Source organism: Rissa tridactyla, chromosome 11, assembly GCF_028500815.1.
Source record: "Rissa tridactyla isolate bRisTri1 chromosome 11, bRisTri1.patW.cur.20221130, whole genome shotgun sequence".
NCBI lineage: Eukaryota > Metazoa > Chordata > Aves > Charadriiformes > Laridae > Rissa > Rissa tridactyla.
In genome coordinates this window covers 20901513-20927110 of record NC_071476.1, presented here as the reverse complement: position 1 = coordinate 20927110, position 25598 = coordinate 20901513, and the positions used below count along the sequence as shown (strand labels likewise).

At 40.4% G+C, this 25598-nt stretch overlaps 1 protein-coding gene across 11 annotated transcripts in view; it reads left to right on the top strand.

Moving 5' to 3' along the window:
• Positions 1-25598, top strand: part of LOC128915996 (protocadherin alpha-C2-like) — a 174932-nt gene that overhangs the window by 131949 nt on the left and 17385 nt on the right. For all 11 annotated transcript variants that reach the window (XM_054217067.1, XM_054217070.1, XM_054217069.1 and 8 more), the window contains 2 exons: positions 3374-3432; positions 5236-5324. In XM_054217067.1, the coding sequence (XP_054073042.1) occupies positions 3374-3432; positions 5236-5324 (148 nt within the window). The remainder of the gene's footprint in view (positions 1-3373; positions 3433-5235; positions 5325-25598) is intronic.

Genomic DNA, 25598 nt, shown 5'->3' with positions numbered 1-25598 from the left:
CATCAAGTTAGTAGAATGGGCTGGCATGTGCTAAACAAGGTCTTGTAATGGGTTGGGAACTGGTGAGGTAAAAGGAACAAGAATATCTTCGTCAGCATTGTGTGACATAGGGAAGGTACGGGGATATACAACTGGGAAGCATCTGGACCACTTCAAAGTCTGTGTTCCTCTTTGTGCTTCCCCTCTGTACTCATGCTTCCTGGCCATCTGTACTTTGTCCTGGTGGTGTTGATTTATGACACAGCCACACTTCTCACAGCAAAGCCTGTGACAGGGCTTTGCAAAGGAGCCGATTGTCAGGTCCTGTGCAGGCTCCTGTTCCTTGGGACTGTGCTGAAGACGCCGATCTGCTTTGAGATGGGCCATATCATGTCATGGTACAATTGTGTGCTGTGTGACAGCACATGTCAATGTGGCAGTGGGTGGTCTGGTAAAGGTGGACTGTTCATAGCCAGAGCTATAAGCCAACCCAAACATGCAGACTGTGAATGCCTGATGGATCTATAAGAAGAAGCAGTGCTGCATCTGAAGTAGGGAAAAATATTACTGAACAGGTTTGCCTCTTCTACTATGCTGTTAATTCTATTACCGGTCATGCTTTTTTAATTTTCTAGCTCCTAATTGCCCAAGCTCATTTAAAGGTGTATTGAAACAGCTTTTCTCTTATGACCAGAGGGTCTTAAAGAATTAAAGGCTGTATCAGAACAAAAAGTGAAGCTAGTTACAGTGACAAAATTGGAATTTCACCAGTTTTGCCAGTTGCGGGACAGTGACCTGTGATCACGCAAGTGTGGGACAAACACGTCTCTCACTGAGGTTTGAAAGTTTTCAGTCAAGCAGTGCACACACAGTAAAACTGGGTGAGGTCTGGACAAAGGCAGACTGTTGCCCAAGTGCCTGGCCCTCTTATTTTTCCTGTGAGCACTTCAAAAAGTATAGAAGTCCCAGACATTCAATTTTTTCAGCTAAAACCAAAAAAACACGTCCTGAATGTGTCTGAAAGTCAACTGTGGCAATATATCTTTCCATCTCCAGAGTATATTTTTCTGATCCTGTCCCCTCCTTCCTTCTTCTGCCCCTCTGGGAGCAGCACTACAGCCCTGCCTAAAGAGCAATAGCAGATATAAAACTGTTTGAGAGTAGCCACAAGATGCCACAGCTTCTTGATAGTGATCTTTGAAAATACCACAATCTCCTAATTGCTGCTGTTTCTGATATATTGACAAGGTGGATGTTGGTCCATGCATGTGGAGTGAATGAATGATGAGTTTCTACCTGATGAGTTTCTCCTGCCATCATCACCCATTTATGATCTGGTGTCTGAAAGTTCCCACTGCAATAGAACACAGATTTTTGTCTTCTAGCCACAAGCTAGAAAGCTCTGGCTGAAAAACAAAAATCTATGTACTGGGAGCAAGTGGCCATTTTCCTGTTTTCTCACTCCTGCCCAACTCGTGTCAGATTTTTCCAGCCTTTTGATGTAATCGCACTTCATCTGTGTTTTGCCTGGGACAGTGGTAAGACTCCTCCTCACACTGCCTATAAGCCTGTACAAATTAGTAACCTTCACCTCTCAAATTGCAAAAAAGATGAAAGGGGCTTTCCCTGCACCCACAGCCTGGCAGTTCCCCTGCTATAAGAAAATCCCCAGCAGAGGAAAAGCCAAATCTTTTGGTGTCAGCACCCTTCATCCATCAAGAAAGGCAAACTCAGGAAGGGGTCTGATCAGCGTGTGTTATTTTGTATCCTCTTTCATTGACTATTATTACGTGGTTGACTTCAGAGTTGCTTTGACAACCCTGGGACTGGGGCCAAAATGGAACAAATCAGAAAATACTGGAACCATGCATAAAGGGCTCCTTGTCATGCCACTTTCTGCTAAACTCAGCAGAACCTGTGCATGCCAGAGAACAGGGGGCTAAATGGGAAGGAAATTGCTAGCACAGATGTTTAATGTGTGGTTGCAAACAGCAGCCTCCTCCCTTTTGTGTAACTCAGACCATAAAGAACACTGGGATGCGCATTATCCAAGGGCATCTCACTCTTGAGTGATGCTGGACCTGGGAAATATGGTGATAGAGTGATAGTGCAAGTTGTAATTGCTCCATTTTTATTTGAATAAAACCTATTGATCCAGAGAAAAGCATACCCCAGACCTCAAGAGGAAAGAGTTGGCGTTAAATAATTCAGAGCATTCAACACTTTCTTTTTCTCTTTCAAGTAATGGAACCATATTCACTTCTGATCTGCCTCCAATAGCTTGAAGAGAATTAAACCATTACAGTCATATATTATTTGCGTGTTTGGCACTGTACAAGACACACCAGGAATGAGTGTAGTCCATTATGTTTCTGGACATAAGTTCTCTCTTTGAATTCAAGTCCCTGAAGTTAAGCACTGGCTGTGGTATCACCTACAGAATAATGTCTTGAGAATCCTGAGAATAACTTTGTTATGTGCTTAGGGCTTAATTTTAAAGGACCTGAGCTTGCATGCACTGCTGCAGTTGAAAATTATTGTGTGATGGTCCCCTGACATTGCAAAAGAGATTTTCTGGAGCAATTTTTGATCAACAGGATTTCTTCATTATCTCTTTATTTAGCAAGCCATTCATTCAGGTCAGCATATACTGAGGTTTGTTGGCCAAAGGGTATTGCTGGCTATTTTCCCCTTCCACCCTTTATGCCCTCCTATGAATATGGAGAAGTTGTTCTTGGTATTATGAAAGAGCACGTCTGCCTTTGATAGAAGACTTGCTGCAGTCTGCAAATCTGATACAATCTAGTGCGGTCCTCTGCAGTACACTAAAAGCCAGCAGAAACCTCACAGCAGACAGACTACCCCGCATATCCCCTTCACAGGGGGCTGTATTTTATACATCCTTGGGCAGATGCTATTCAATGCAGGAGCTCGAGTTTCTTCAGCTTATCAGGTAAACAAACAATGTGTTTTATGGATTTATGATGTTTTTATTTCCTATGCCCAGAACATTGATGAATGTATACAAAATAACTGTCCACCAGTTTCCAGCATTTGATGTCATTCCACAGAGATCATCTCTGCACCTCTCCTATTGCAAAAGGGAGCAAAGGGACTTCCCCCCCAACTCAGTCCAGCTGTTCCCCTGCTGGGAAAATCCCCAGCAGAGGAAAAGCCAAAGGCCTTGGCATGCAAACAAGTTTCTTTATTACAGAGACACTCCACTTATGTCCATTTGGAACTTTAGATTTGTAGAAGGATTTGGCAGTTCTGAATGCTCACAAAAATTGAGTAGCTCCATATAGACTCTTCTGACAAAATTAGCTAGATGCGTATGCTTTTCAGCACGTTTAACATGCATTAACAATGTTGTCCTGGGCTTTTGTTTCTACAGCCAAAACACCCCAATCCTGACTGGCGCTACTCTGCATCCCTGAGGGCAGGAATGCAAAGGTATGTACAGTGTTTCCCCACACGAAGGGGAATTCTGTCTTTGTCCTCTGTGGAAAGGACAAAGCTCTCTGGCTCCTCTGATGCCCTAGACTGATGATATCTGTACGCTGGGATGGAAAGCACCTGAGTTCTGCTGCTGTCACTTCCAATCTCCAAGTGTTACAGATTCAGTCTGGCTGCATCTTATGCTCTTATTATACTAGCATAGATCTGTGCTTTTTTTGTGTTTACCTCTTGCCTTTTTATATATTGACTGTCAAGGCATAATTGCTCCAATTATTGAATTATTTAACTGTGATTATACCATTTTTGTTTACTTTAAAGCTCCCTGTAATCATCTATGCTGATATGTTTCAATAGATTGTCTGCAGCATCAATGCGTTTTCTGTCTTGTTGTCTCTCGTTACTATAAAAGTATGCTGCTCCTGCAGTTGGCTTATTAACCATGTGGTGCAATCAAGATCATTAACACAGTTTAAAGGACATTTTGAAGATATGAGATGGATTTTCAGAGAAGAAAAAGTGAGGCTGTGTCCAGATCTCTTTAGACATCTTTGAAAGTCCTCTGCCTAACATTGCAAGCAGTCTTTGCTATAATTTGCTACTCAGTACACCTGGAAAAAAAGAATTATAATAAAGTTGGTTTTGTAGAGCCTAAATAAAATATCTTTGCTCTCCCTTCCTGAGCAGATTGGAAAACTGATTATATATTCAGGTGTAATCTGACATGATTAATAAGACTACCCTACAGGTTCAGATGCAATTATAAGGCTGCAGTGGTTCCTAGCCGCACTACAAAGTGTAATATCACATGCTTTTCCCCAAAATGTTGGTGCCATGGGACTGTAAACATCACCTTTTATCCATTATCCATAGGGCTGAAGTCTTCATAAGGTTGAAGCCCAAAACTGATATTCAGACTGTCCATCCCTGAAACTGTGTTTCACGTGGGTGAGGGCACAGTGTACCCCTCCAGCAGCACTTTAGGCTGCTGTGTAAAAAGGAACCTAAACCTCAGGTACCAGAAGGAAAGGAAGAAAGAGCGAGCTTGATTCTGTGGTTTGTTAGGCAAACTGATTTCTTTCTTTTATGTTCCTGCTGGTTTGTTTTGTGGGTTGGTTGTTTTTTGGTTTTTTTTTTTTGTTTGTTTCTTTTTTTAAATCCCTGACTGCTTACTGCAAAATGAATAAACAGCCTGGGGCGCAGCATCTTGAAGCAGGATTTTTTCTTTCAGTCACAGATATTTTCTTTTCCTTCCTTATAAGGTAATGGCTAATACCTAAATTGGTGTTTTCAAGGCCAAATGCTCACGATGTAACACCATAAAATTTGCTGTGTTAGTTTCTGCATTTGAGAAAAATGTATTTCGCTTTCTGAATTGCTCACAAGAAGCATGCAGTAATCCAGGAAAGTGGGATCTGCTGAAGTAGCATAACAGAAGCTCAGAACTATTTCCACCAACTTATTATTTCCTTTAATGCTAATACATCATAGCACCAAAGAAGGTGTTTAACTTCCTTGTTGGTGACTTCCAGTCAATGAAAGCAGTGTTCTGCAGGTATGTTTGTTTTATAAATTATGCCACAGCTGTGTCTTAGTAAATAATCAAAGAAAATTTTGGCAAGTCAAAGTAACTGGTTCTCCAGTACTCCAACAGACTTTGTTAGCATCTTGCAATACTATAGTAGTAGTTGCACAGCAACAAACAGTTCTGACTTTTGAAGAATAGCAAGAAAGGGAAAAGTTATAAAGCCCAGGACAGAGGGGAACTGTATAATCTAAATATGATATTTGCTTGTTCAGTGCTGTGCATATGGAGGAGGCAGGAGTCCTACGTGGAGGACCAGGAGGGCCTGATCAGCAGTGGCCAACAGTCTCCAGTGCTACTACAGGTAAGCATGTGAAAATCCAGAATGTATGTGAGGAGCTAATGTTAACTGAAGTAGACCTCTTATTGCTTCCTTCTTAGTTTTTCTTCTGTTTTGTGTCTCTGAGTGAAGCTCTTGTAAATTAATCTATGGAATCTAAATAGAGTTGAATAATGAAGCATGAAATGCATCTTTTTCTTTACTTAGTCTCAGGTGAGCACTGGAGATTGAGAGTCCTGGATCCCAGCTCTTGCCCTGCCTTTGAGGTTCTTGGTTTATGTAATGAAAGATCTTCAGTCCTGATGTGCGTACTCAGATTCAAAATGCCCATGCTTGGGTCTAGATGTGATTTGCCCTCCATTTCAAAAGAATAGTAAAACTGGGGTAGGAGCTTATCAGTTCTCCCTTTGTTATTTTTACAAACCCAGTAAGTCTCTCTGAATGTCTCTTCTCATTTTCTGTGGTGAAATCAGACCTATTATTTTGCTAGCTATTTTCATTCACTAGTATGTGATGATGGAAACTAAACTATTATTTGCTTGTCAAAATAAATGACCAAAAATACATTTTAGAAAGTAGCTTCATTTACCCAGTTACTGACTGATGACTTCACAGCAGTCAATAAGAATTCGGCAAAAGGTCCTCATTGAGTTAAGAAAAGAAAATCACTTGTGTCTTTGAAGTGCAGGCAATAAAATATTCTCACTTTTTATGTTGGAGCAGGAATAATATGGAGATGTCGGGGAGCACCTGCTCTCAGTGTTTCAGTCGTGTACAAACTAAACTGTCCACTTGGTGGACAGCCCTGTGTAGGGTTGTGAGCCCTGTATAACAGCCCTGTGAGTGTTGTGAGTCCTCCAGAAATTCAAATGAGGAGTGATGCTCGTGTCACAGAGGCAAGTCAAAGGCTGAGAAGTGGGGTCTGCAGCAGAAAAGATGTGAGAGCTGCTTTATTTAATACTTTCTGGTGCAAAACCTTCCCTTGGCTTAAATGGCTGTTTTACCTGGATAAAGGGTTGAGGAGCAACTTCAGGATTTGCAATTAGAGTTACAACATATCCATGAATTAATGGTCCCCAGCAAAACCTGCATTGGTGTTGCAGAAGGGTCGTTTGCAGAAAGAGATTTGGAAATTAATATAATATATAATTGGCCCCTAGGCTATAATTACCTGATTTTCGTGTGCTCCTCCTTCTGTTGCAGGCTTTGCAGGAAGACACAGCTTTGAAGGGTGCATAACTATTGAGTTTGCATTTGAAAATGTCACCACAAGTACACTCTAACCTTTGCAAGGTGTTCCCTCAGGCTTTCAGCTGCACTAATCATCCTTGACAGAGAGCTTAGTGTATTACCTTATACCAAGTTCAGTATGGATGCAAATATTCACCCAGATGTTTGCTTGCTGGTAATGCAGATTTCTAAGTCCATGAAAGTAAAATCAAAAGTAGGATAGTGCTGTCTTCTGAGGAGGTCCTTTGGCATTTGTGTCCCAGAGCCCTGTTCCACTATCTGGACTTCTCCCTGCTATTCTTTTTGGGTCTTATAATTTTAGAATCACTTTGGGAACCTGAACGTCACTTTGTTTAAGAATGGCAGTAACCCTTGGCTCTTAGTGCCCTTTCCCTCCATGAGCATGCAATGAGGCACTTGTGCAATGAATGCATCCCTGTCACACGTGCTGCTCTGCATGTTGGTGGCTATGTAGGGTGGAGAAAACTGTAAGGCATAGTGAGAGGAGAAGCTGGCAGGAGGCCCTGTGGAGCTGGGCAGCTGGAGATGTGACAGTCCAGGTGCCAAGACTAACACTCTGGCCCTTAGACTGAGCATTGTAGATCATTGTTTTCCTGTGGTTTTTATTTCTAAGTAATGTATTCAAACAGGTTGTAAGAAATACCTTCAGTAACAGGAAAATTTTCTGCCATACAGGAAGATAAGACTAATTAAAATTGCATTACAGAATATCCATGCTAGTTACAGCTACCTTTAAATCCAATTTTTGTGAATAAGGTTACTCATAAATTAATATTTTTTCCTGCACAGGAAGACTCATTTGTTTTTTCTTTGTCCACTCCCGAGGGATTAGTGACCCTGACATAACATTAATTAGCCCCTATTTTTTTTTTTTAGTGAATTTCAGGTAATATTGTTCTCCTCTATTTGTAAGCAAAAGCTACAGATATTTCAAGTCCTTAATAGCAGACAATTCGTAGGGAGATCTCAGGCTTAATGATTGTGTTTATTCTCATAGTTTAAGTACATCATTATGCATCACACTTTCAGGAATTTACTACCACTGTTTTAGAATCCTATCTGCAGTTTCCCACAAATATCTCTTTCAATGCTTCTTTCTTTTTATGGCTTAAGTTCAAGACCTGTAATATTTTGTATCAGGTTAACATACACAGGTGATGCTTTTCAGAAGAGATTCAACTCATTATGGTCAATTGCAGTCAGTTGAGTCAACACCTGGATTTGCTCCTGACATATCATTTGCATATGAATGGAGTGCACCTGGTTCCAGATAAACTCCTAGATAAGCTATTTGGTATCTCTGTTATCATCAGCATACTGTGACAGCTGCAGGTTTTAACTTCTGATTACTAGAAATCACTTCAAAGCCTGTTCTGTGCACACATTCTTCATGCAGTTGTTTTAGTCAATTGATTAATCCCAGTCAGTTTGTCACTAAAACATTCTTTTTATTTAACAATCCACAAAAGCCATGGGTAAGATGCCTCACAGAGACAGATTCAGAGAGTTAATCAATGAGAGCATTCAAAGATGATGTCATAGGAACACTTTAAGAAGGATGAACAAGTCAAGTGTTAAATCAGTAAATCCTTAATTCCTAATGCATAGCTGTACTCAAATATCACGTGATGTTTCAGCAAATATTTGTTCCCCAAGCTAAACCTGGTCCTCATTTGACTGATAGCACTCCTATTGACTTTATTGCATATTTCACCCATTCAAGGGACAGTGAATGTCAATCTGTCATTTTTCAATTTTCTCTGCATTTTCTTATGCACCAGTCAAATACTTTGTAGGTTTGTAGTCAGGGTACTTCCAAGTGAGGTGGGACGAGAAGGCTCAAACTCCCTATGGGTAGAGGATAGCATTGTGTTTAGCTCTCTGGGGCATCTCATTTGTCCCCCATGTGCTATATAGTGAGTCCAGGAAATGCAGGCAGATTTCTGGTTTTTGCTCTATGTCCTTTGACAGATTTGGTAATTATATCAGACTTCCTAAAGGTGAAGTTTGTCTCCTGGATGCCTGATTTGTAATAGATGGAACTTGATTTGCAGAAATGGTGGGATCTCGTAGTAGAAATTAAGATGAATAGATACTTTCCTCTAAACATACAACACTGAGGATTCTGCATAAATCAGACTTATGCATAGTTTAGAACTTAGAATTAGTGGGCATTAGACAAATCTGTATGTACTTCTCTGTGCTCCAGGTTCCAGTCTACAAAACAGAACTGGTAATATAAGTGCTTCACAAAACAGTCTAAAGATGAATTCATAGCACATATAAGACTCAGGAGAATGATAAGGTTTTGTGATGAAAAACAGTCATGAGGTTTTTTAAATCCTCTATTCAATGTAGGCTTTATATGTGTGCAGTAAATAAGGCACTGGGCCACACGCTACATATATAGAGGGGAAAAAAATACTTGCATTCAGACAACTCTGTGAACAAAGAGGAAGGGACCAAATGGAAAGATCTACATCTGGAATTTGGAAGCATGTAGGTGAAGAATGTGGGTGAAATACCGGCATCTCTGAAGTCCATGGCAAATAGCCCTCTGACTTCAAGGAAGCTAGGATTTCAGTGTCTAGCCTTACAAATATGCACGAGGGACTGAATTAAGGTCGCATAGGCAAATATAATCCTAAAATATGCTAATGTTATGCTTCTAATTTTGCAGTGGTAACATACTTCTAAATATATCTGTCATTTTTGTTTCCTTTTCCCAGGTAATCCACTGGGGAAGAGTGGTAGCATAGTTTTTTAAAGCACACTTACGAAAAAACCAGTTATATTGTGTGACAATCTACTGACCTCAGCATGGGCAGTAATGGTACATATGTCCTTGAACTGGCCAAGTAAACAGCCGTAGTAATATTGGCTGCTACACCTTAAGAGAAATAAGCAGGAGAGGTTAGCTGTGGGTTTCATAGCTACTTGAAAAGGCAGGGGAGTATTATAACCAAGAAATCTAGAGATCCACTCTAGGTCTCAACTGTAGGTCACGTATCTATATATGTGCTATATGTGTGTGTGTGTATACGTTTGTATCTATATAAAATCTTTTTACAAAGATGTATATAGCTCCTTGTTTTCCATCACCTCAAGTCTGACTTTTTCAATGTTTGTTCTTTGAAGTTTGTATCTATTGCAGCTTTCCTCTTTTATTCAGTTTTTCCTGCTGCTCCTTACCTCCTGCCTAATCGTGACCTTTTTACACATGCCATGCTAGCCAGGGATATTCCATGCCCACATACTGTCTCAGACTATAGAGACTCTTAGGTTTTATGCTGGGAATTACAGTTGCTGTGAAATAGATTTATGTTGCTCTCATAGGATGGTTCTTGCTGCAATCAGCTGGAATGAAGAGGTCCATCAATGGGGCGTGGGCTGTAGAAACAGTGATGAATACTGAAAATTAAATGAGAAGCAACTATAAATATGGCAAAGAAGCAAAATTTTCTGAAAGGTAAAGTCAGTCTTCCTAGTAAGTTTTGTACTGCTGGTTTAGGGTAGTGTTGTGAATGGAATGACTGTGGGAAAGCTGTGAAGAAAGGGAAGGGGAATGCTTGCATGGATTTTAATAAAAATATCCAAGAATACCTTGATAGGAGAAGAAATTATTATAATTATCTAGTGTAAATTGTGGTATACCCAGTTCTATGTTTCACAATTCTGTTTTGTATGTCAAGCAAGTAAATCCTACTTGAATAAGAACATTCTGTCAGAAAGAGATACTTTCATCCAATGGAACAGTATGAGAAGGACCCATATGAGAGGTGGGGCATTAGTGAAAGCAGGAGAGATGTGAGCAGAGAAATCTAAGGACATGAGGGAGGACACTGGCAAAAATCTTGGAATAGGGAGGTGAGCAAAGATGATCTGGTAGAGGGAAACAATTGGAGAAGTTGGCTAGAAGGTCTACAGCAGGCAGGTATCATTGGGAATGGCACAGTGTAGACCCTTAAGTGGCTACTGAGCATGGGTCACTGTAAAGAAGATTGGCACGCCGAGACTGGGTAATAGATTGTGACGAGGGGGACAGAAAGCCACACTGCAGTTTGTTGTTCTTTTCATGGAAAAATCATTTGATCTCTCTGCATCTTTGAGTCCATTTACCATCAGCAGAGAAAGAATGAATGAAATTTTTTTTTCAGGTTAACTCTTTCACAGTTGCGACAGACACTGTTCTTGAAATTCAGCAGGCATAACACTCCATTTAAAAGCTCACAGGAGAGCACAGTACTGTCTTGGCCTCTGAAGTATTTTTCTAAAAATTCAGTTTAAAGAGAAAGGGCCTAAGAAAATAACTTCGACAGTTATGAGCCCTCAGATATTATATTTGTCATATGTTGTAGCTTTACCCCGTGGTTGTAAATGGAGAACAATTTCTTCTTAAATGTCAGTGAGTTTCTCTTCACCTTCTTCAAATGACCTTCCTTATCTGGAGAAAAGGGTTCTAATTAAGACTTGTCAAGCAGTCACTGCAAAAAATGTTCAGGGCCTGAAAGTGCTGCTTCTTTGAGACTGTTAAAGGTTAATTTCCAAATAACAGCAGAGAGCACTGGTCTGGCTTAGCTTTAGCAGTTCATTGACTAAAGCTATAAAAGAGTAACTAATTAGCAACCCAGAATACAAAACTGGGATCTTGGTTTGCTGCAGAATGCTGCAGCTGTTTAAAATGGAAGGAGCTAGAAAATGCAGCTGTGTACATATGTATCCCCTATATTTATTTTAATTAATAACCAATTTTTTATGGAATTTCATAATTGCAGCTTTCAAAACAAGAAATACCTACATATCAAAATACCAGCCCTAAGAACCACACCTGAAGTGGTCTAAGAAACACTGTGATGATATGTGTAATATTTTTAATGGAGAAAATAGGGAAAATGCAGAGCAGCCACGTTATTCACGTCTCTCATGAAAATTAGTCTTCAAATCAGTAATTTAATAAATCCACAAAATGAAGGTCATAAGCAGTTTAACTAGTTCCTAAGCCTACATAGTAAAGTATCATAGAGATTTGGTTCACAGCCTCTAGTAATAATGGAAAAAATCATCCCCATAAAGCACACTAAAATCATTATTTAAAGCTGCAGTATCTCTACCAGCTCAGTAAAGTCCAGAGAAGGAAATGGTGCCAGCTTTCTCATGCAGATGCAGCGCAGTGATGCTATACTGAAATAGAAATAATCTGCAAGGACCATGTAAGGCTAAATCCCTTTCTTTTATCTCATGTTTTGACCTTGGTCACTGAATTCTCAAGTTAATGCCACCTAGTTGCTGAAACCTTCAACGTGATGCACAGTCCTCAGTTTTGCCCCTTCTCCCAGTACACTTCATTCCCAGGATACTCCCTGTATAGTTCCTGCTCTTGGCTTTCAACTTCTGTTTCCTCCATTTTGACCTCTTTTCTGTTACCGATCTGGTTTGACAAGTATGCGCCTCTCTCTTCCCTTTTTCTCTTCAAAACTTGTTTATTTCTATCATCTAACCACTCTGGTCTCTTCCTGCTCATCTGTCCACTGTGTCTCCCCTCGGTGGTGTTGTTGCAGGAATGCTGAAATCTAGATCACTGGCTTGGCCACACATCACGTTTTCAATATCTTGCACCGAACTAAGAATTTTCCATGACAAACGCTTCTCATTTCTGACAGCCTGATGGAAGCGGGAGAGGGCTGAGAATTTCAGATGCTACTTGGGCTGAAAAAAAGCATTTTGAAATCAGAAAGATTTTTCAAAAGAATATGTCAAAAATAAATATTTTTATGACAGATGCAGCTTGGCATACTAATTATTATTTTTTTAAAAGCTGATTACTCTTCTAACCAGGAACTCATTTGCTTCACCGCATACAAATGATAGTTGAACCAGCAGTTTGGGCTTTCAGTATTTGCAGCCAGGAGTAGGTAAATTAATGGGTTCGTTCAGATTTCTGTTCATCTGAGTGGACAAGGAAAGGAGGGGAAGATAGACTATATTATACAGAAACTGCAGTCATGATTTGGCTAGTGTTAAATTTACTTTCTGTTATTTTGTTATTTTCCTCTTAGCTGTAGAAAACCCATGACTGACCTGAAATAGCATTTGTGATCTCTATCATGGGGTCCTTTATTTTTTAGTGGAGTGTAGGAAGTAAATTAGATGACATGGATGAGAGGTTTAATAGTGTGTGATACCTTAGTCCTTGAAGACTTAGTGTAAGAAAAAAAACAACTAAATTCAGAATTTGAAAAAAGCTAATGCTGGAAACTTCAAAGTTCTGTGGTCTGTTTGTCTTGAAATATTTGTCTAAGAGTTCATTTTCATTTTGACTATGAAAGAGAACAGTCTTCAAAGAGTTTATGTCTTCAGACACTGTGGAGAATTCTTGATTCCACCTGCTCCAAAGATGTGTGAGAGGAATTAACCTTTCTCATTAGCCTCAGGCAATGCAGAATGCATTTGTGCATCTTGTCATTTAGTCAAGTCCCTGTGCATGTGCAGCCCTTCCATTTAGATTAGAGACGCATTTGTCCCTGACTGGAGCCAGTTGTTGAATTTGCCAAAGTGGAGATGACCATGTCCAATTTCTGATCTCCACATGGGGTGATTGGTCCAAGGCAGGTTTATTGAAGGTTCGTGTAAGACTGATGGCTCCAGCTGAGATAGTAATAACACAGGAAACCTGCAAAATTTCTAACGTCTGGCATAAAGTAAGTGTAGCAGGAGCAAAAGGCTAGTGGTTTTCTGTCACTGAGTAGTATGAAGCAGGTGTTCCCAAACTGTGGACAAAATTTGCTGCACCTCAAGACTTTGTCATTTAAAGGAGTGATAAAGTAAGAGATTTTACACAAGCAGTTTAGCTGGCTATAATTTCTATGTTTAGGTGCTAGGAGAAAGTTTAATGACAAGAATTCCTCGTCTGCTTAATTAATCTTTTCCTATAATAATCTCTTTCCTTCCTCAAAATGGAAGTTACAGTTGCTCCTAAAAATTATTTCTCATTTGACAGCTGTTACTAACTCTACTCTTTCTTTTAAGAACAAAGTAACATTTCTTGAAAAGTATTTAATTTTGATTATGGTTAACTTTGTTATGTCTGTAATGGCCAATAGTTTGTTAACTCTTTTGAATCAAACACCAAAATCTCCATCTAGTTTATCAGGTTTCCCACCCTGATTAACATACCATCAAGAATTAGTCATACCCCAAACGGTGCTGTAACTGAGCAAAAAGGCGGGGACGGGGATGACACTTCTTACAAAAATATAGATTTGCCAGATTATGTGATTGATTCCTAGACATCTGGTAGGAAATTATTTTGTGAATAAAATAAAGTCCAATTTTGAAATCTAAACAACTTTTTCACTTATCCATTGCTCTAGGCATGTGCTTCTTTTTGATCTTGGTAACAATACCAGTGAGTTTGCCTTGCATGCTTACTGGTAATATTCTGTAGCTACACAGAAGACATGGATTTTAATTCCCATCTCTATTACTTTCTCAGAGGTTTCAATAAATAAATAGGAAAACCACTCACTCTCAGCTGTACTACCTTGCGTTATGATCTTGTCAGAACTTATAAGCTAAACAAGTGTTTATCTAGTCAGTACTTCAGGGAATTGATGGTAATCAAATTGTTTCCACATGAGCTTACAGCTGCTTTATTTTCTCCTTATTGTGCCTCCTTTTTGTGTGTGTGTTTTCTGCTCGTTTTTTTTTTCTTTCTTTCTTTTTTTTCCTTTTTTCTCTACTGCTGTGGTCTTAATTTTATTCTTTTTGGATTTTCTTAAAAGAAAATATGCTCAAGTAAATGTTAAAACAACCTATTATATTAATGATCCCAGAGGGATTTCAACCCTGTTATCTCTTGCAATATACAATTCACTATCTGATGGGAAATAGGTGTTTAAAATAAGGAAGGTTCTAAGCAAATACAAGAAATTTTCATCTGGAATGTATTTATATTGCAAGCGATGGAAGGAGAAAAGAGGTTGAGGGAGTACAGACCACTGTGATATTACATCTTCCTCTAATGGATGTCTGCCTGTGTGCAGCACTTTGCTGTACACAAGGGTCATGAATGTATTTTTCATGTGTTTATTTTTATAACCAGGCATTGCTTCAGCGTCTGTTATTAATGTTGTAGTGTGGCAGTGCCTCTCAGGTCAGATGGCGCTACACAAAGCTCATACAAATAGCAAAAGACAAACCTTGCCTTAAGGAACTTGCCACTTACATGAGTAGGGCAGACAAAGTCTGGGAACACAAGGGAAAGGGAATGATCATTATCCTGGTTTAAAAAGGAAAAAAAACAAGGTGCACAAAAATTAAAGTTATTCTTATCACAGAGAGCTCTATGGCAATGCTGAGGACTGGATCAGCATCCACCTTGCCCAAAATTTTCTCATTGCAGCAGGGGTGAGAAAAGGATAACAGAGCTGTGAGCCCATCTTGGGGCATCCTTCCCTGCTCCTCTCCAGCCTGCTGAGACATAGGGAGCCCCTTAGGTTAGGGCTTCCTGAACACTGTGTGATTATTGTTTCAGCCTTCATGTTTCACTCCCATGTCAGACCTTTAGCAGCTCACAAGCCCTGCTTTTAAAGAGGCAGAGGCTGCTTCACGTTCCTCTTGGCCGTTGTTTCCCTGTTTTGCACCCCCCAATCTCTTTGCCTTATCCTTGCTTTGGTGGGAGTGCCAGGGTAGCATGGGGCTGCACAAAGCAGACAGCAATACTGCAATTCTGTGTATATTTTTCCAGCACACATTCTGACTATTTATGTAACGGTGACCTAGAGATGCTGAATTTACTTTGAGAGCTAAACTCTGAACTCATTCGGTCATTACTTGTGTGCACTCAGGGGGTGTAACGAGAGACGTAAAACAGTAATAGCGGCACGCAAAGGCAATCCCTTCATTATGGGGATTTAATTCTCAGAAAATCAAGGCTCTGGCTGTGGAGGGAATGAATCTGAGTGCAGCTTCTCTGCTCTTGTCTTGTATAATTACAGTCACCCATCCCTAAAAGCATTCCCTCTTAGCATGCACACACGGCTAGCAAAATAAATGGGTTGATTAGGAAGAAAACAAAACCCGCAAACCCTTTGTGGTCTTGTAAAAATTGTTTCCATGCTTTTATGCTGAGAAAAATAGTGTGCTGCTTCTACTTGCACAGGTAGATAGGACAGATTCAGAGATACAGGGGAGAATTGGCGCAGCCTGTGGGACCTTGTGCAGAGCCCACACAGTGCTGGGATCAGATACCAAGACGCGACCAGAGCAAAACAGTTAACGGCAGCAGTTCATCCCACAGCAAATGCTGTCAAGGAGGCTGGAGCTAGAACAGAGTTCAGTGGTAGTGCTTTGAACATGATGAAATTAAATTGCTTATATTTTCATCAAGTTTGTTACTAGGAACCGAGCAAGTGCTTCATTTGCATTTGTTAGTGGCCCGGTTCTGTCTTGTGCCTGCCTCTCCTGATTTGGTTTTTGACTTTTAAAAAAAGGAGCTTTTGAAATTGCAATTAAGATTTATTGATTGCCATGGTTTGTCCCAGACTGGCTACCAAAATCTGGCCACTGGCAAGCAAATCCTGTGCTGGTGGATTCACAGGCTGTCTTGGAGTGTGTGTGCTATGCTGTTGCATAGAGCGGGGTGGGATTTGAGGGACTGCAAAGGGAATTCAAGCTCCACGTAAAGGTCAGATCTCAGGCACGTAATACTGAAGCAGACACAAGATAGGCTGCTGCCTGGGCTGGGAGTGGCACTGATTAAATACCTAATTGTGCAGCTAATCTCCTTAGGCTCACTTAGACAATTAATGGCAAGAGAGGTCATTTGCCCTTCCCTCTCTGCATTTGTCCCTTGGTTACTAGAGCTGGCCGAGGGATTTTGCCTCAGGTTATACCTTCTTATCCTGTAATCACACCTCCTTGGCCTAGTGCCTGCTCCTATGGATTGCTTATTCTGGCTAGGTTGTTCAAACCTTGAGAAAGAAATACCTAGTTATTTCCAAGAGGCAAACTCTGATCTTCAAGTAATTTCAGCAGGTTTTTCACATTTAGATTTTTAATATATTGGGAAGCACTTGGAAATCAAGAAACCACAGACTGAGATGAAAAACAGTCAGGAAAGTCTTGAACCTTCTTTAGTCCTTGATTCAATTTTCTGATATTTTTGTTGCACATAATCACTTGCATATGGCAGCTCAGCTTTAAGGAAGAACAGACTATTGTAAGACTTAGAATTAAATTAGAGCGGTTTTGAACAAAGGCGTTGAGTGGAAAATGGCAAAACCTGTATTAAAAATGTTATCATAATACTGAAAAATGCACAATTAACAATTCCTCCCCCAGGTTTCCTTCAAACACTGCCCACGGACCTTACAACATTACGTTTAAGACAGAAAATCCAAACTGGATTTTTCATTACCAAGGAACGTTACACATTAAACACATCTCAGGATTTGCAGTTGCAAATTACATTCCTCTCCCTCCTGCTCTCAGTTTTTCACTGTCTCATGCTGTAGTACTTTGCCATGATCCTGGACTCTCCCAGGAGCAAGAGGCTGTCATTTTAGTGGTAAATCAACTTGCATGCCTATAGTGCTGTTTAAGTGGTCAGAATGAATAACTACTGTAACTGAATACATTGTCTTCAGTGTTCACCGTGCCATTTCAAACTGCTCCCATTGTCATCTCAGACAGTATAAGCAGACAGACTGTAATGGTAAGCAGTGTCCTTTCCAAATGCCTTGAGTCAAATGTATTTGTATTCAGTCACATGTAGAGGATAAGCCGGCCCAAAGAAGTAACCTGCAACCACGGCGTGCATAGACTATCAGCAGGAGGCGTGTGCCAGCACCACGCTACTGATTAGGTTTCCAGGGGATTTATTCTCTCTAGTTATCATATATAATGTCATCTCTTCATGGCAAAAATTACCTGTTCTTGGTAGTTTATTATCTTGCTGCAAATTTATGCTAAGTAGGTAGCAGAGTCTCCCACATGTGTAGCTGGAAACAGAAGAATTAAAATAAATGAATAATATTAGTGTCAGATTATCTGCCTCAGTTGTTCCCAGACTCTTCTGCAGTTGGGAGAAGTAAAGCACCATGATGAACATCACTGTTTGCTTTTAATTAAGTTTATTTCCTGTGGGGCAAGTAAGATTACGGAGTTTCACAGGGACCACACATGCTGTGGTCCACTCTGGATCCCTGTCTTTATGGCTCTGAAGAGTGCAGGTGCAGTTACATAGTAAAATGTTTTGCAGCAGCGAAGTTTGGAGACAGAACAAAGCACATTTCTGTTGTTCCACGCTGTAAATCAGTATATCCATCTCAGCGTACAGACTTTCAAACTGCAGCTAAACCTATCTGGAAAGACCCATTAATAGGAAAGAGAACTACTTCTGGGTCGACAGGCAAAATAATTTGGTGATCCTAATCCACTTCCCCACAGGCAATTTACCACATTGGAGAAAACACTATCACAACTGAAAATAATTGGCAGCCCTGGCAGGGAGGCCAGTGGGTCACACAGACTAAATCCGTACAGGTCAGTTTCTGATCTTTTCTGAGGCATGTTGGCTAGACAGCATGATGGGAAGCTCGGAGCATTTCTGCCAGCTTTGTAGCTGTTCTTAGTGGAAAATATATTCCCAGCCATCAATACTGATGCTATGATTGTTTATTTCTTGATGCATTTTTATGACTCTTTAAATTATATGTCGAATATAATTTTAAAAGCTTAATTCTCATCCATGTTTACAACTGACCTCCTTATTCTTGCCTGGTATTTTGCTTTTTGCCATTCCTAGATGGCAAGTGTTTGTAACAGACATTACAGAAATGGCATCTGGGTCCTTCATAGCTATGATGTGAGGTCAGCCCTGGCTGAAGATCTTAGATAATAACTTCACTCTAATCTGCAGACTCTCCTTTCCATTCGTTCATTTCCCTTGATTAATTTGAATTCAGTGCTAGTTTAAGAACTCTTCACGGTTCCTTTATGTGCAGTTAAAAATCATCAGAGGGTGGAATGCAGGTAACAGTAAAATGTAGGTGTTTCTTCCTGTTTCATGCTGACCTTCCAGGCAGCCTTAGAGTGCACTCCACTTGTGCATTAAAGGCAAGAAAGAGGCAGTTAAAGAGTCTAAAGTATCTCTTAAAGAAGAGCTGCAACAACCCTATGTTAACTAGTGCTCAGTACAAAAATCACCACCAAGTTGGCCTGCAGAGTTGCTAGGAAACCAAAATAAAAATCCCTACAAAGCACAGTGATACCATGAGCATGACAGATTTTTGCCTTTTTTTTTTTTCTGGTGATGGTTTAGCAAGCTTGTGGAGGATGGACAGAGGAGAGAGGCTGCACAAAGAAGAGTTTGGAGGAAGCACTAGGAAGCTGTTCTCTGTCCTGATGTCTGTAGTCCTTCCTGTGTTGCAGGCTTACTGCAAGTAATTTTAATTTTAAAAAGTCAATTTTCAACTTCAGGACAATGGTATACTTCCCTGCTGTGACCCAGCTAGTATTCCAACAAATATGGAGGCAGCTGGCAGGGAAGACAGTGAAGCTTTTAGCAGGGAAGAGCTTGCCTGAGTTTCAGGGAGGCTGTGTGGACTAAATGGGTGGGCTTTGTGTAGCTCCATATCAGCTTATAGCAGTCTAAGTCTGGGATTTTGGGTTTTGCTTTTTCTTTTAGTTCCTGCCAAACATTCCAGTCCTCTCTCAAATCAGTGTTGTTTCTCCTCTGACTATAGAGTTAGCTGGCTGAGGGAGCTGATCTGCCTGAAAAGGCTTGTGTAGGCTTAATTTTCAACTCAATTACCCGCTGATGAGAACTAATACTGGCACAAAACCGGGTAGGGATACTACAGACTAAATGGGTTGAACTGCATCTTCAGAACAAAGAAGTGTTGTGCTTGTAGAGAATCAACCTTGTGAAAACACGGTGGCAGAAAGAGGAAACAAGAACTAATCTTGTAGAGTTTATCTTAAGAGATAATGAAGAGAAAAAGAAGATAAGGACTTTCATTTTCTGAAGAACAACACAAACAATGAAAGAGATACTATGTCCAAGAATAATGAATAATGGTAAGGGGTTTGAGAAGTATAGTAATCCACTGACAGAATTAATTCTTCTAAAATATGTTATTTTTGAAGTATATTTATGAAGTATAATTTTGAATAGATATCTGCATGTAGAACATAGAACTCCAGCACTGGAGACACTAATTTCTGAAATTAGAGATGAGATACAGATGGGTTACAGCTATGCTGTAACAACAGCTTGGGCTGTGCTCAGCGTGCATGGCTCCTCCATGTTGCAGCGAACATGCAAAAATACTGAGCATTTCTCCCATTTGTACTCCCTGGTTTCCTTATGCAGAGCCTCAGGTGTGGATAAACATTGCAACAGTCAGTGAACCTGGCTTTGGGGCCACTCAAAACCAAAAAAAATCAGAAAAAACCCAAGATACAACATCAGAGAAATGCTCAAGTCTGTAGGAGATGCATCAATATTTGACTGCTATGAACACAAGGCAAGTGTACCAGGTCAACATGTAAGAAACTTAGAATCAGGAAAAAAACAGATGTTTGGGTTTTGATTTAACTTTGGTCGCATGTGATGCAAATGATACCATCCCAGTTGGTCACACAAACTTGTGAGATCAAGTAAATTCTGGTTGAGAGAAATTACATGTTACATTTAGTTTGTCACTTCCTGGGGGAGGTAGCTAAACCAGATCAGCTGAATTATGTCCACCAAGTTCCTTTTTCACTATTATCCAAGTAGCCTATCATGACTACTGGAAATGCTGACATCTGTGTTGTAGGTGGAGGCCAGAATACACAGAGCCATGTTCTGTGTGTTCTTAGTGTGTTCTTAGTAAAGACTACAACATTTGCCCTGTGCTGGGAAAGTGACCCTGTATATGGAAACAGGTTTACTCTAAATCTGGATACTGTAGCTACCTAGCCTAAGGGAAAACTAGATACTAGAATCCATGTGGTGATGTGGAAACTTACAGCGAAGATGAGACCTATGGTATGATTTTAGCAGACCCAGACATTCTCAGTAGATACAGTAGTCAAAAAGAGCTGCCAGGCATTCAGCTGCTGTGTGTGCAACCAGTCTACTTGATCAATGGCCAATTCCATTTCAGATGGATTGTGCTGCCAGCTGCAATATAATCAGCAATACTGATAAGCAGCAATATTGGATTGGAGAACGTGACCAAATGCTTGTGTTGTATTAACAGAACTATTTAATGGCTAGTGGGCAATTGCAGGCTGTTGAGAAGAAACCCACTAACCATGAAACACTACTGCTTGGAATTCATCATAGCAGGCAGAGTAAGCCTTGCACGTGGTTCAGTGCTGCATGAGCAATACACAAGAGAGGACGGACAACTCATCATGAGTTCTTCCTGCCCTTCCCATGCCCTCTAAGGATATGCTTCTAAGAGCATGCTGAACTCAAAACAGAATCGACTGTGAAGTTCATGAAACTACTGAAATGCAGATGGCCATCAGATGTAGTAATACCACTGCAAAAAGAACAGAGTATGTGAAGAAAAAAATTTCTTATATCCACTAAAATTAGAAAAGCAGTTCCACAGCCAAATGGTTATTTAAAAATTGTCAGGCAAAGTGAGAATCAGCATTGACAACATGTTGAAAAAAGTATCAGCGGTTTCCACCATGGGAGGACAAACTGATCTACCCAAGGCAGTCTTCCCTGACTGTGGTGCAAGGACTATGTTCTGCCAGACAGGATTTACCAGACTAGCTGATTGCCTTTGTCTCTGCTTTTGGTAGGAATTTCTGGGAGTAAATGCTTAAGGGCATTAGGGTTTGAAAGCTTTTTTTACTATTGGTATATGCAGACCACAGAGGAACTCCAAGGCATCTGAATGGCATCCATTTAGAGAAAAGGCATTAAATTTCCATTTTTGTGGAAAAGAAAGCAAGCCTGGAGAAAAATCCCCAAATCACACACTAGAAATGTCTCTTTCTACTGAGTGTAGGAAGTATGTAGCCAGCTATCTCCCTTTTATTGCAGACTCAGCTTTGCAGCGTATCTAAGTGAGATGAAACCTGCCCCAAGACAGGAAAATTTAGCCAGGCAGACAAGCTGAAGATGAATAAGGCAGAAGAAATGTGAATAATGCTAACTTCTGAAAACTCCAGTAGTCTGCAGGAGACTGAGAGCCTGAATGGACAAGCCGAGACCAAAGGACAGGAAGGGAGTAAGCAGTTTATATTGTCACCAACTGCCTTTCTAAGTTCTGTACTGTCCTATCAGTATCCAAGAAGCCTTTCAGATTGTTGACTTGCAATAATGCAACAAGACCAGATTCTTGAAAGAGAAAAAAACCCCCATAATTCAGAGTTCCTGTCTGTATCCACCCTCCTTCCTACACTGTTAACCCTTTTAGCTACAGGTTTTCTGATGATTTCTCAGTATGGAGGAGATCCTCGTGCATTGATCCTTCACTTCTAGTGAATTCTCCACCTATATGGCCATAATTTTTTTTTTCTGTATTCCACATATGTGTAATACCTCACTCTAGTTTTCTCTCTTTCTTGCAGCCTGTTGAAGTGACAGTACTATTTTCATGCATTTTTATCTCACTTTTATGGAATCAGCATTATTTTCATGCACTGACCTGTTGCTTTTAGCATCCCTACCATTTACTTGAAAAAGGGGACAGAAGATCTGAGTGGACAGCAGGAAATATTATATCTATATTTTGTTCCATTTGAACCGCAGCTTGAACCTTGCCCTCCCCAAGCTGTAGTTGCCTCGTTGAACTTGGGGATTCCTTTCCAAGGACAGGGACTTTCATTCCTCATGGAGAGACAAACAGCCTTGCATTGTCATGCCTTTTCTCGTGGCATCTTTGAACCATTTTGCTTCATGCAATGCATAGACTCTTCACTGCCTCTTGTGCTCTAGGAGCAGTCCTAGACGAATACCAGTGAGAGCTGGACTTTGTGAAATCTCATTGTTTTCTATTTGTACTGAAATGAACACATTATCCAGCTAATGTTGTCAGAGAGCCCCAGGTTTTCTTCTGAATCCTGGAAATGAGTGAAAATCTTACATGTATATTTAGCCTGTGCTTTCTATATGGAAAGTGAGGCTCTGTACTGCTCTATCAAGGGGTTGTTCTCTCCTAACATGGGCTCGCCAGTCATCTTCTTACCTGTACCTGCTCCTGTTGAAGAACTAAAATGCTGAGGTTGTGGTGAAGTTGTCTGGAGACTCCTAATTACCTGTATCTTTTATGATTTTATTTTTAGCTCATTTATGGAATGTAGATTGCCCAGTGTAGTTGATGTCTTCCCTTAATGATACACAGTGCCTGGAAGACCAGACTATTTTTTTTTTGGCAAAGATTTCAACAGTCTTTGATACTAGTGCCTGGGACTTGGGTAATATTCTGGTGGATTCTGGCAAAAATGGACAAGATTGCATTGGACTGGTTGTATGTCTACTTTTGAGGTACAGGCTGGGAATTGGATAAAATAGTAATTAAATATTTACTCTACCATTTGGGCTTCACAGCAATCGCCTTTTCTTTAAGCTGTACAGAACATTATACTTGAGAAAGATATTTGGAAGCTAATTACCACCAGTCCCATGTACAGATCTTGGTGGTCAAACATCCAAAGAGCATCTAATTTTAAAAAATTGAAGTCTTGATTGTTTTCTTCTTTTTTTTTTTTTACATCATCAGAATTATGATTCTTTTTTTTTTTCTTTTTCTCTCCTAGTATTTTTCTAAAGCCACAGAGATTATAGATTTGGTTTTGTTAAATTCTGGGATTATATAGTGCTGGAGCAGCATTTGAGCCTTCAGAAAGTCTAGCAGTCATCATGTAGCATGCATGACATGAGAGAACTGGCCATTGTGCACTTCAGATTAATTACTGGCAAAAAGTGGAGCTGTATTAACTCCATGGTATTAATTTTTGTGAACATATTAATACAGTTTTCTACAACAGTTTTGGCACGCTGGTCAAGCCAATGTTCAATATATAGTGCTGCTGATGAACTGTGAATTTTTATATATCCTTCGTCCTGACTTCTGAATGCACAACTGCTCGCTTCACATGGGGTTAATAGTTAAGGTCAGCTCAGAGGCTGAGAGTATGGGCACCTCCATACGAGAGAGATCTCGAGGTGCTGGAACGAGTGCAGAGGAGAGTAACGAAGCTGGTGAAGGGCCTGGAGAAGAAATCTTATAAGGAGCGATTGAAGGAGCTGGGACTGTTTAGTTTGAGGAAGAGGAGCCTGCGGGGAGACCTCATCACTCTCTACAACTACTTGAAAGGCCATTGTAGAGAGGTTGGTGCTGGTCTCTTCTCACAGGTAATTAGTGATAGAACAAGAGGGAAGGGGTTCAAGCTGCAGCAGGGGAGGTTTAGGCTGGACATTAGGAAAATATTCTTCACAGAAAGAGTGGTCAGACACTGGAATAGGCTGCCCAGGGTGGTGGTGGAGTCATCATCCCTGGATGTGTTTAAGACTCGTTTAGATGTGGTGTTAAGGGATATAGTGTAAGGGAGAACTTTGTAGAGTGGAGCTGATGGTTGGACTCGATGATCCCAAGGGTCTTTTCCAACCTAAATGATTCTATGATTCAATGATTCTATAACTATTGAAACTGGTGAACAGGGATTTCTGTACAGCAGAGCTTGCTTTCTGCTCTGCCAGATGCTGAGTTTGTGGCCTTCTGGGCTATGTACAAATTCCTTCTACATTCGCGGAGGAACTGAGGAGACAAGAAAGGATTTTGTGTTTTGAATGGCCTTTATTCACTCTGAAAACAGGCAACTGTTGCAGGTTTTTTTGATACAGAACATGTGGTCTGAGACTGTGCAATTCTGGTGGTAAACGTGAAAAATATATAACATGGATTAAGGTAAGGGGAATATTTGGTTACTGAGATAAATTTAGTATTTGTGAAAGGGGACAAATTGTTGCACCTGGCAGCGAGATCTCCCGTTTACTGCAGATCTGCCCTCTGCTGGGCAGAAATTTCTACCTCCTTTGCAGACCTGCTTGTGTTTCATGTTTGGCCTGGAAGAATCAAGGCTAGCAGCCACTGGATATTTCTTACTTATGTGTTAATCATGCTTTTATTTCTCTGCTGAGGTTGGCAATTAGGGAAAAAGATGTTGTAAGTGTTATTTGTGGTGTGGAGATTTGTCCCTCCCACCACTTGACAGAGACCCATCACTTCATGCCACATAGGCTGGGAGGTGAAAGTTGCAGCAGGTTCTGGAATCTGGAAGTGAAAGCTTCCAAATCATACTAATTAGTAAAGCTTTTAAGATACAGGTAGTACATCCTAGCAAACATTCAGCTGGGGTTTCAGAATAACTTGGGTACACCTTTATGCTGAGACAACAGTTTGAATGTACAAACAGAGTTTCCAGATGAGAATGTCACTGCCTAATCGGGAGAAACATATTCAGGTCAAGTGCCAGATACAGTTATGCAGGATAACAGTGTTAGTCCACGCAGCCTTTAGGGAAGCAGCATAATACTGGAATGATGAAAAAGAATCCAGAAAACGGTGCACAACTTTGAAGGAAGCCATCAGAAGAAATTTTTCTGTCTTGCAGACCATGATTATTGATTACTCAGTTCTGTGATGCTCAGACACGAGCTCTTCATTGACTGGAATTAAATTTATGAAGGCAGTTGCGTTCTCTGCAGCAGTAACGCATGCAGGGCATGTTCTGCTTGTCACAGATGCCCGGCTAAGGAAGAGCACCTGTTATTAACTGCGTGATGCTATAGAGAATGGGATGGATAAACAGACCATGAAATTGCATTGGGTCAGTCCTATGCTGCCAGTCCTGAACACTCAAAACTTAAGCCTCAAGTAGAGACTGTTTTAAAAATTACGTGGTTGTCGGTATTTTTTGGGTTTGTTTTTTTTTTTTTTTTGGGGGTGGGTTGCTGTTTGTTGTTGGGGTTTTTGGGTTTTGTTTGTTTTTGTTTTTAAACAAAGAATGAGTTCCTTTTATTTGCTTTCTGGT